Source organism: Mobula birostris, chromosome 1 (genome assembly GCF_030028105.1).
Source record: "Mobula birostris isolate sMobBir1 chromosome 1, sMobBir1.hap1, whole genome shotgun sequence".
In the NCBI taxonomy this organism is placed as follows: Eukaryota; Metazoa; Chordata; class Chondrichthyes; order Myliobatiformes; family Myliobatidae; genus Mobula; species Mobula birostris.
In genome coordinates, this window is record NC_092370.1 from 50,990,045 (window position 1) to 51,003,111 (window position 13,067).

At 36.8% G+C, this 13,067-nt stretch overlaps 1 protein-coding gene across 7 annotated transcripts in view; it reads right to left on the bottom strand.

Moving 5' to 3' along the window:
• Positions 1–13,067, bottom strand: part of sntg1 (syntrophin, gamma 1) — a 533,050-nt gene that overhangs the window by 11,585 nt on the left and 508,398 nt on the right. For all 7 annotated transcript variants that reach the window (XM_072255011.1, XM_072255020.1, XM_072255026.1 and 4 more), the window contains one exon: positions 9,679–9,771. In XM_072255011.1, the coding sequence (XP_072111112.1) occupies positions 9,679–9,771 (93 nt within the window). The remainder of the gene's footprint in view (positions 1–9,678; positions 9,772–13,067) is intronic.

Sequence of the window (13,067 nt, forward strand, 5' to 3'; positions counted from 1 at the left end):
TTATATTGGTGCAATAGGGAATATAAGGCTAGATGGAAGGAAATAGAATTTGGATTGATTGACAGTTTTCCTCTACAGGCCTCAATAGCTGACAAAGGATTGATGGCCCAATTGGAAACGATTAAAAACAGCTGGATAAATCTCTCATTAAAAGTATGACAGAAGGTGGCTAATTCATGTGGAATCAATAACATGTTAAAACTTTTCAGATGGTGTGCTTATGATACTAAATTTATTCCCAGCAGAGGAGATAAAAGATTTGAACTGTGGATAAAGAAAGGTCTTACAACCTACCTCTCATTCACACATAAAAGTGTATTACAAAGTTTTCAATCCCTGCAGGAGAAACATGGCCTAGAACACAATGACTTTTTTAGGTACCTTCAAGTACGACATCATGTTAACCTGAGTTGTAGATATACAGACTTATCAACAGCAGAATTAGAATTTTTCAAGATTCTGAATTTGGCTTACAGTTCAATTCCAACTAAATCAATTTCTCGATTATATAATGCCCTCTCTCTCGTGCCAAAAATGAAAACACATTGTATATTAAAGAGAAGAGGGAGAAAGAAATGGGGTTGGTGCTTTTAGAGGAGGCTTGGGAGAAAATATGCATCTTCCAGTGGTCTTTGACTAACTCTTTGATTTGGAGATAACATTATTGGAAAAACATTATAAGATACTTCAAGACCACATACCAGGAAAAATATAAAGACACAAAAGTGGCGTGTTGGAGAAGATGTGGCTCCAAGGAGGCAAATCATTTCCAATTTTTTGGAATTGCCCTAAATTAAGTTTATTTTGGGAAGGTATTCACAGAACATTAGTTAAGGTATTTAAGACTCAGATACCTCTGAACCTTAAGACTCTCTACTTGGGCTATGTATTGTTTTTCAAACAGTGAAAGATATAAAGCTGCTGCAGGCCCTTTTAGCAGCAAGTAAGAAATCAATCAGCAGAGAGTGGTTAAATCCAACATCACCTGCGTTAGAAGATTGGCATGAAATCATTTTGGAAATATTTAAAATGGAAAAGATGACCAACTCCCTGAGAATTCAAAAGGAAAGATTTTATCAAATTTGGAATAAATGGATTGAATTTATAACCCCAGAGCGAGCAGACTTTAGATGACTCTCCTAATGGTTTATACTGTTTGTCTCATTAACATAGTAATAGTGTTAATGTAAGCACCCTTGGCTCGAATGTTTGCTGTTCTTTTTTTTTCTGGAAAATGTGGAACTAACACAACTAAAGGAAAGATCTGGGGAAATTTTGGACCAGAAAGAAATGGACCAGAAGAGATACATGGAAATTAGTATTCAACCACTATTATTAATATTTTTATAATAACTATCATCATTATTTACTTTAATAGAGTGGAATTACAATTGCACATAAACATCTATTTGAGTGTCTAATTATTTTCTATATTATCTCAATGTGCACTTGTGAATGTACAAATTAATATAGATTTACTCACATAAAAAAATGCAAAAGGTTAGATATGTAAAAAAAAAAGTTTGTGTATTACTTGCGAATACCTTATCCAAATAAAAATAAAATTAAAAAAAGAAATGCTAAATCCATTTAGCAGCATTTAGTTCCCAGTGCAATTATATTCAGCACTTAATTCAAGTGCAAGTAAAATCACCCAGTGCTTCCGCCCTCAATGCCAACTTGTGTACAATCATTGATAGTTTTGATAAGCTTATAAAATAGGTACATGTAACTGTTTGTCTCAATAATTAGCAGTCTATTACATGGGAAGCCCCTGTGGCAATTTTCTTCTGGATTTTCCACTCTGAGAAATTCAACAAATATAAAAATTAGAAACTTAGCATTCCTTGCTACATTATCTACATGTGCTGTCACATTCAGGAGTCCCGAGTGCTTTTGTCCTACTTTTATTTGTCTTTTCAAAGGTCACCTTCTCAAAATTATCGGGGTCATATTCTATCTGCATTGCAAATATATCTGCACACACCACATAAACTAAAGTCTACACCTATAGGTCTAAAGTACCTTCATGCAAAGTACTCCTGGACTGTAGTGGAATACGTTTCACTTATAGATGTGTGCAGCTCTAATATCGTGGACAAAGCAGACCAATTGACCACATTAAACAGTCATTCCCTCCACTACTCATGGCTACAATGTGCAGTTTGTTTCACTTATAAGGAGTCACAATTTCACTGGCAACTCAGCAAAGCCTTTTCAGCAATGTCCACAAACCAACGATATTTGCCACTAGAAAGATAAGAAAACACCTCCAAGTTCACCCCCAAAATAGAAACTGTCTGGAGTGGTAAAAATATTTTGCATTTTTTCAACTCAAGACAGTTTGTAATTTGGACCCTTCACTGGGTCTAAATTCTGAAAATCCTTTTGCAATAACAATGTTGTTACACTTTCACCACAAGGGCTGTAATGGTCCAAGAAGGTGGCTTACTTACTGCCACCTTCACAACAGTAATTGGAAGAGGCAGATCCATAAATGAATAATAATTTAAAGCTACTTTCTCTTTATGTAACTCTCAAAACAGTGCAGGTGGAGTAGAAACCTAAATGGCTAAGATGGTCATGGAACTTCTTTCCGGGGGGGACTCCCGGGTCATCAAGGGAATGGCGGCATAAGGAAAAGGTCTCTCGACAAAAAAGGTAAACCGCCCCATAATCGAATTTAGACAAATACTTAATATTGCATAACTATATTAATAAAAGGGGCAAGGATGATGTCTAAGAACAAGATTAAAAAGTCCGCTCCGAAGGCTGATAAACATAAAGAGACGCAGCAAGGCGACGAGCCTAGCTCCACCACGGCAAGCCAGGACGGAGATAATGAGGGGAAATCGGTGACTCTGTCCTTGATTCTCGGAGAGATTCGCGAGTTCCGACAAGATAACAGTAAACAGCTGGAAGATATTAAAGGAGAAATAGTAAAAACTAACTTGCGGATAGATGAAGCCGAAGCGAGGATTGTTGGAATTGAAGAGAAGCTACAAAACGCAGAGGAGGTGATAGCAGAAATGCTGAAGCTGCAAGACCAGCTCCAGTGGAAACTAATAGATCAAGAAGGCCGCTCGAGAAGGGAAAATGTGAGGATTTACGGAGTTCCCGAAGGAACTGAAGGTAAACCCGGGTTGATGATTCCCTTCGTGGAGAAGCTACTTAGAGAGAACCTTGATATACCGGCCGCAAAAGACCTACAGATAGAAAGAGCTCACCGCGCGTTGGCACCACAGCCTCCAGCAGGCGCCTAGCCCAGATCGATTCTGGTCAGATTTCTCAGTTACAGAACGAAGGAAGAGGTGCTTAAAAGGGCATGGCAAAAGAAAGGTTTCATGTGGAACAACTGTAAAATGCACCGGGGATTCTTGCCAGACGGAAGGAATATACGGAAACACGGAGAGTCCTGAAGGAAAACAACATCAAATTCCAGACCCTGTATCCAGCTCGGCTGAGAGTCTTTTACGACGAAGGGACAAAAACTTACACTACGGTGGAGGAGGCAACATTGGACCTGGCGGACCAGGGACTACCTATTAAAGTTATCACCCAACCGGAGTCACTACTGGAGAGGATTCGGCAGAAGTCATGGCAGTTAGTGGGGCGAGGACGCTCCACTCGAACCAGAGTGTCAAACTACAAGGAAAAGCTGCAAATATTCAGACGCGAATGTACAGAGAACACAGATTAATTAAGAGAAATGACTGAAAAGAGTAAATCGGACTTAAAGGTAAAATGAAAACTGGTAACTGAAAATAAACTAGACGGAATAACTTGAATGATAGCAATATGGTCGAGACATAAATAGGAGAAAATTCTCTATGATTATTCAAACTGCTGAGGGCCCTCTAACACAGGGTGAAGATAGAGGTTATCCCTCTGAACTGAGGCGGGTCGGTTCTCAGGCCTCACTGTGGGAAGTTGGGAAAAATTTTCAAATGTTGCACGTTCAAAAATGTCTAGGGTGTGGTTATATGTCTTGGTTTACTGTTGAGAAGGGATTGCTTACTGTTTGGTTAGAAAAGGAGAGTGTTTTTTTTTCTACTAGAGAAAAATGCAAACTGAATTGGTAAAAATAATTTCCTATAATGTTAATGGGTTTTTGAATCCAATTAAAAGAAATAAGATTATGTCTAAATTGAAAAAAGAGAGGGCACAAATAGCTTTCCTCCAGGAAACACATATGAGCCAATCTGAACATGGAAAATTAAAAAGAATGGGCTTTAAGCATGTATTTTATTCATCATATAAATTGAGTCACAAAAGAGGGGTAGCTACTTTAATATCAAGTACTCTTAATTATGAACATATTTCAGAGACCAGCGACAAAGAAGGATGGTTCGTAAAAATCACAGGAAGAATAGAAGGTACAGAAATAACATTGCTGAATGTTTATGCTCCTCCAGGTTGTGAATGGTCATTTTATAGACACATTTTTGACCTAATGGTCAGTTCTCAAGGGGTAGTAATTTGTGGAGGGGATTTTAATATTAGATTAAATCCTATATTAGATTCTTCAAGAATAGTTACTCAGAATAAACCTCTGACTCGGAAAGTGAATTCATTGATGGAGGAGTTGGGAATTATAGATGTCTGGAGGGAATTACACCCTACTAGTAAAGACTATACATATTACTCTTTCCCTCATTCAGCCTATTCAAGGATAGACTATTTCTTTATCTTTAATACAGATAGACTCAGGATAAAAAACTATAATATTGCAACAATTGATCTGTCGGATCATAGCCCAGTCTCTATGTCTCTAATCCTGGAAAGGAAAATGAGGAAAACACTATGGGGGCTAAACTCACATATACTCAATAACCCAAAAGTAATGGAGTGATTAAGGGGAGAAATCAAAGAATATCTAGACCTTAATGACATGGGAGAAACATCACCAGTGATCTTATGGGATACATTGAAAGCTGTACTGAGAGGGAAAATTATTTCCATTACCACTCACATGAAAAAAATCAATGCACAAAAATTAGCAGACCTTCAAGGAAAATTAAAACAACTTCAAGTTGTAGATAGCAACAAAAGTAATTCAAATCGAAAACAGGAAATTAGGAAATTGCAAAGTGAAATTGACGATATTTATACGTTGGAAACTCAAAGAAATTTTCTTTACCTGAGACAAAAGAATTATGAAGTAGGAGGTAAATCAGCTAGATTATTAGCATATAAATTACGAAAACAACAAGCAGACAATACAATTCATAAAATAAAGAATCCAAAGACAAAGCTTGTGGAGAGTACAATAGGGAAAATTCAAGAGAGTTTTGAAACATATTATTGAGAGCTGTACTCCCAACCCCGGGCCCCCAATGAGCCCTATATAGATAGTGTATTGAATTTTTTAGATCTACCTAAACTTACAGATTTACAAAATGAAAGTTTATTAGAACCAGTAACTGTCAAAGAACTGAACGTGGCCATTTCTAGGTTAAAGGCTGGAAAGTCTCCGGGTTCTGATGGGTTTACCTCAGAGTGGTACAAGTCCCTGAAGACACAGTTAGCCCCATTACTACTTAACACTTTTAATTGGATCTTGCAGAGAGGAGAAACTCCACCTTCCTGGAGAGAAGCGATTATTTCAGTTATTCCTAAAGAGGGTAAAGATAAACTAGAATGTGGCAATTATCGGCCAATTAGTGTTCTTAATTTAGATTACAAACTATTTACATCTATATTAGCGCGCAGATTGGAAAAGCTTTTACCTGGCCTAATCCATTTAGACCAGACTGGATTTATTCAACAAAGACAAACACAGGACAACATAAGGAGAACTCTGCACATATTAGAACAGGTTAATAAGAACGAGACAGAGACAATGGTAGTAGGATTGAACGCTGAGAAAGCTTTTGATTCGGTTAGTTGGGCATTCCTATACAGAGTGTTAGGAAGATTGGGCTTTCAAGAAAAGTTTATTAAAGTAATTCAGACTCTATATGACAGCCCTACAGCCCGAATTAAGATAAATGGGGACCTCTCTGACTCCTTCATCTTAGAGAGAGGCACTAGACAGGGATGCCCAATTTCTCCTCTCCTTTTTGCGCTATATATTGAACCGCTTGCCCAACTAATAAGACAGAGCGAAATCGTAAAAGGTATCAAGGTGGCAGGGATTGAACAGAAAGTGGCGTTATTCGCAGATGATGTTTTGGTCTATCTGAGTGAACCAGAAAAATCATTTATAGGATTGTTTACACTGTTGGATGACTTTGGGAAAATATCAGGTTATAAAATAAATGTAAAGAAAACGCAGGTTATGTCCCTAAATTATACACCATCCAAAAAATTGCAGGATACATATGATCTTAAGTGGGAAGCTAAATCATTAAAATATTTAGGAATAACCCTGCCGAAGGATCTTTCAACACTGTCACAGGTAAATTATGGGCCATTAATCTCAGAGATAAAAGCAGATATGAATAGATGGAATCTTATCCCCTTTTTAAGTTTAAATTCAAGGATAAATACTATAAAAATGAATATTTTTCCTCGGTTATTGTATCTTTTCCGTACTTTACCGGAGGAGGTGGATGATAATCAATTCAGGGAATGGGACAAATGGATTTCCCGCTTCATTTGGCAAGGAAAGAAACCTAGAATTCGATATAACACCTTACAGTTAGGGAAGGAAGGAGGAGGTATGGTTCTTCCTTGCCTGAGAAATTATTTTTATGCCTCACAGATAACCCCTCTGTTATATTGGTGTTATAGGGAATATAAGGCTAGATGGAAGGAAATAGAATTTGGATTAGTTGACAGTTTTCCTCTTCAGGCCTCAATAGCTGACAAAGGATTGATGGCCCAGTTGGAAAAATTTAAAAACGCTTGGATAAATCTTACATTAAAAGTATGGCAGAAGGTGGTTAATTCATGTGGAATTAATAACATGTTAAAACTCTTTAGATGGTGTGCATATGATACCGAATTCCTTCCCAACAGAGGAGAGAAAAGATTTGAGCTATGGATAAAGAAAGGTCTTACAACCTACCTCTCATTTATAGATAAAAGAGTATTACAACGTTTCCAAATCCTGCAGGACAAACATGGCCTAGAACATAATGACTTTTTTAGGTACTTTCAAGTACGAAACTATGTTAACCAGAGTCGTAGATATACAGACCTATCAACAATAGAATTAGAATTTTTCAAGATTCTGAATTCGGCTTGCAGTTCAATACCTAGTAAATCAGTTTCTCGATTATATAATGCACTCTCCCATGCTAAAAATGTAAATATACTGTATATTAAAGAGAAATGGGAGAAAGAAGTGGGGTTGGTACTTTCAGAGGAGGCTTGGGAGAAAATCTGCAGCTTTCAATGGTCCTCGACTAATTCTTTGACTTGGAGAGAACATTGTTGGAAAAACATTATAAGATACTTCAGGACCCCATATCAGGAAAAATATAAAGATACAAATGTGATGTGTTGGAGAAGGTGTGGCTCCAAGGAGGCAAATCATTTTCATATTTTTTGGGATTGCCCTAAATTAAGTCTATTTTGGGAAGGTATTCATAGAACATTAGTTAAGGTACTTAGGTCCCAGATACCTCTGAACTTTGAGACGCTCTATTTGGGGCATGTATTGTTTCTTGAACAGAAGGAAGATATAAAGTTGCTGCAGGCCCTCTTAGCGGCAAGTAAGAAATCAATCACTAGAAAATGGCTAAATCCAATACCACCTACATTAGAAGATTGGTACGAAATTATCTTGGAAATATTTAAAATGGAAAAGTTGACTTACTCCCTGAGAACTCAAAAAGAAAAATTTTATCAAATCTGGAATAAATGGATTGAATATATAACCCCAATGCGAGCAGACTTTAGATGACTCTCCTAATGATTTATACTGCTCTTCTCATCAACACAGTAATATTGCTAACGTAAGCACCCCTAGTCTAAATGTTTGTTTTTTTTTGTTTTCTTTTGGAAAATAGAGAATTAACACAAGTAAAGGGAAAGATTTGGGAAAGGGATAAAAAAATGAAAAAATTAAGTAAATAAGTACATAGGGATTGGATAATTATGTCTGCGGGTAGGAGCAAGCATGAACAAATTAGGATATAAACACCTACAATGGTTGATACATAGGCTTATATACAACATTTTGGACCAGTGGAAATGGTCCAGAAGGGTTATATGGAAACTATTATTACCATTTTTCTTAACAACTAATTCCATTACTTAGCCTAATAGGTTAGATTTACCACAGTACATAATTATCTACTTAAATGTTTATTTTCCTTTTATATCATCTCAATGTGTACTTAAGAATGTATAAATAATTGTAGTTTTATATATATAAAAAAATAGAAAAGGTTATATGTGTGAAAAAAGTACATGATATTTGTGAATTCCTTATCCAAATAAAAATAAAATTTAAAAAAAAGGAACTTCTTTCCATAGAAACCATAGGAACTACAGCGCAGAAACAGGCCTTTTGGTCCTTCTGGGCTGTGCCGAACCATTTTCTGCCTAGTCCCACTGACCTGCACACGGACCATATCCCTCCATACACCTCCCATCCATGTATCTGTCCAATTTATTCTTAAATGTTAAAAAAGAACCCGCATTTACCACCTCATCTGGCAGCTCATTCCATACTCCCACTACTCTCTGTGTGAAAAAGCCCCCCTAATGTTCCCTTTAAACTTTTCCCCCCTCACCCTTAACCCATGTCCTCTGGTTTTTTTCTCCCCTTGCCTCAGTGGAAAAAGCCTGCTTGCATTCACTCTATCTATACCCATCATAATTTTATATACCTCTATCAAATCTCCCCTCATTCTTCTACGCTCCAGGGAATAAAGTCCTAACCTATTCAACCTTTCTCTGTAACTGAGTTTCCCAAGTCCCGACAACATCCTTGTAAACCTTCTCTGCACTCTTTCAACCTTATTTATATCCTTCCTGTAATTTGGTGACCAAAACTGGACACAATACTCCAGATTCGGCCTCACCAATGCCTTATACAACCTCATCATAACATTCCAGCTCTTATACCCAATACTTTGATTAATAAAGGCCAATGTACCAAAAGCTCTCTTTATGACCCTATCTACTTGTGACCCTATCTACTTGTGACTTCTTCTTTGTGCTGGGAATAGTCAATTTCCCAAATATAGGAAAGAAGTTTGTAAGATAGCTTTCTAACAGTCGTGATTGATTACTTATATAAATTCATAAAGATAAGTATACATTTATATTTTGTATGAATAGAAATTAATATATGTTCAAATTAATTTGAATGATCAATAGCTAGACATTTCCAAAAACTATTTGTTCTTAATATTGATACACTTCCTCTATTTTAACTACCAGTGATTTACAACTCTTTGCAATATTTAGTTAAATACAAGCAATATGAATTCCTATCACAAAAGCCTGAGCAAAAAATATATTTTAAAATGCAGACTTATTATAGTTTTTAAACTACAGGGCATTAATTAAAATTTAGTTTGTGTACAGTAACCTCATTAAGGATTTTCTAAGAAGAAATCTAATTTAAAATATGCTTTTTACTATATTTTTTGACAGTTTTGTGATAGAGCATTGTAAATTCAATTAATCCTCCTATTCTGAATATTGTGTAGGAAGAACTTTCTGGTAATTTTAAACTAAACTAACATTAGCGAAAAGGTAAACTAGGACTTATCTTACCTTTGATGCAGCATCGAAGCACACAAAACCCATATTGAAGTCTATTGTCAGTCCCATGAGGTGACTCTCCAACACACAGGCATAGGTCTTAGACTGAAATAGTAATAAACAAAATATTACACGTATACTTCTCCTTCTGATCAAAAACTTGCTTTGAAACACTTATCAGGAAAATCACATGATAATTTTTTCTCCTTGGTAAATAGAGTACAATTTAATTAATATTTAAAGAGATCAAACCACACATTCCTACAACGGTCACTAAACGCTTATTCTGAATTCATTTGTTCAGTAACATCCTGATGTGCCTCTACTATAGCATTTAAATATATCTATGGTACTCACTTCCACTGGTCTATCTGGAAATTCTTTCCAAACATTTATCACTCTGTGTGAAAAGGATTTATCAGCTTCAGTTCTGATTATACTTTCATTAACTACAATCAGAAAGTATAACCATGTTTCCTCAAATTATCCTTAACTGATTTTTCAATTTCAAGGAATCAGTTGGCTTTGTATGTTCTTTTCTTTTACCTACCTTAATAGTCATCTCCAGTGGCTCATGATATTGAGGAAATAGCAAATTGGAATACAGTGGATAGAATAGCAACAAAGGAAAAGAAAACAAAAATATGTATTGCAACTCAATGCCATAAAGTACTCTAAATATTATTTGGAACTGTTTTTATTCTTTAAATATTCTGCACTTTATTTTCACATTTTTCCTTTGAAGAGACATGATATTCTAAAGGCTAATTACTAGTGAAAATTTATAGTAACAGTTCAAACACAGTTTTTTTTTTAGCTATTTTATTGCTGCATGGAAATCCAACTTTCAAACATGCTGAAGTACATCAAACCATTTGTCATTAGGCATGTTTGCACATATTGTTTTACGTCTCTGGTTACTGTTTTAATTCCTCCTTCCTGTTAAATTTATAATATTTTAAAACATAGAAGCAAGCCATTCAATAAACAGTGCTGAGTCAACTTTGAAGAGCATTTACCTTGGTTCTACACTTCCATGTAATCTCCATAATATATCAAATTGTTCCCCCTACAAGAATTTATCCAGACATTTTCTTAAAGTTATTAAAGTCAGTTATTATTTGCTTCTGCAGCCCATCAAGTAGAGTATTTTAGATTATAACAGTATATCACAATCCTTCTGATCATATTAAAGACTTTTCCAGCCTATTGATTGTGGGGGTTGACCATGAGAGGGATGATAATGACAGGACAATGTCTAACTGTAGCATCTGTTCTAAGTGCATCTTCTTATCTACCACCAGTTGCTCATTCTCCTCACACCTCCTCTCCAAAACCAATCATTACCCACATACTGTGGCGATGGTTGAACTTGCCCCTGCAATGATATAAATGTGTAGCAATGACAGAGTTCTCACTAACTTTAAATTCCTGAACACAAGAATTATGAACATCTTAGCATCAAGGCAATCCCAGTCAATAAAGGAAAGTTAAAATCCCTCACTGTTAAAAATCTTTTGCTGTGAATCTATTTCTGTGGTCTTCCTACATATCTCTTCCTCTAATTTTCCTATTGCACAGCCTATATAATTTAACCGTAGCAAAGTGATCACCCTACTTTTGTTCCCAAGTCATCCTCATGTGGCCTCATATGATAATCTGTTGAGGCTGATCTTTCCAAGTAGATGTTAAGTTCTCCCAAAGCAATAGTGCAACCTCACTCACCTTCCTCTTTTGCATTCTGTTCTGTCAGGTGTAAGACTTCTATACCACAGAGCACTAAGCAACCAGTCCTGCTCTTCCTTCAACCACATTTCTACGATTGCAATAATATTGCAATTCTATGTACTGATCCATGCTCTATGTTCATCAGCCTGTCTGTGAGCCTCCATGCATTAAATAAATGCAACTGTTCGCATGCCCTTCCGTGTTCCCTAACCTGCTTCTATCTTCAGTACCAACTAAACCTCCTTAATATATCGGCTACAATTTTCCCCATTTGTTGAGTTACTACTATGCTTCCTACTCCTAGCAAAATTAGTTTAAACTCTCCCGAACAAAGTAGGCAAGACTCTCTGCATGAATACTCTTCATACTCCAGTTTTGTGGCAACCTGTCCTTCTTTTACACATTTCAACTACTCTAATAATCCAAATTTCACTTGCTTCATGCTTCTGCTCTTTCGATATTCCATATAAACATTTTCTGCTCAAATATACATTCAATTCCTTTGGAAAAATTAACATTCTCCCATATTATTCCTGGATTATAACGAGGTGTACTAGCGAACATTGCTATTGGACGTCTCTGCCGCAACAGAATTCAATATCAGTCTAAGAAGAAATTTTATTCACCAGAATAAAATAAACTTAACACTGACTTGTTGGCATTAGATGCATGCTTAATGAACAAGGAACTAAGTCAAAAGATTCGAAATTGATTACTGTCAATAGACTGTCACAAAATATAACTCAGGAGAAAGAAATGACACACATTGAAATGAAAATATCAATGCCTATATTGAAGTTTTAGATGGTTTGGGATTAAAGTATGATGGGCACGTTGAGTAATTTAAAAACTGCTACCCACAAACTGAAAGCTTATAACTAAATTAAATACGCAAACACGAGGAAATCTGCAGATGCCGGAAATTCAAGCAACACACACAAAAAATGCTGGTGAATGCAGCAGCCCAGGCAGCATCTATAGGAAGAGGTACAGTCGACGTTTCGGGCCGAGACCCTTCGTCAGGACTAATGGAAAGAAGAGGTAGTGAGAGATCTGAAAGTGGGAGGGGGAGGAGGGAGATCAGAAATGATAGGAGAAGACAGGAGGGGGAGGGATGGAGTCAAGAACTGGACAGTTGATCGGCAAAAGGGATACGAGGCTGGAGAAGGGAGAGGATCATGGAACCGGAGGCCTAGGGAGATAGAAGGTGGGGGGGAACCCAGAGGATGGGCACAGAGTTATAGTGAGAGGGACAGAGGGAGAAAAAAGAGAAAAAAAGGGGAAAGAAAAAAATAATAATAATAATAAATAAATAAGGGATGGGGTACGAAGGGGAGGTGGGGCATTAACGGAAGTTAGAGAAGTCAATGTTCATGCCATCAGGTTGGAGGCTACCCAGATGGAATATAAGGTGTTGTTCCTCCAACCTGAGTGTGGCTTCATCTTGACAGTAGAGGAAGCCATGGATAAACATATCAGAATGGGATGGGACGTGGAATTAAAATGTGTGGCCACTGGGAGAACCTGCTTTCTCTGGTGGACAGAGCGTAGATGTTCAGCGAAACGGTCTCCCAGTCCGCATCAGGTCTCGCCAATATATAAAAGGCCGTATCGCGAGCACAGGACGCAGCATATCACCCCAGCCGACTCACAGGTGAAGAGTCACCTCACCT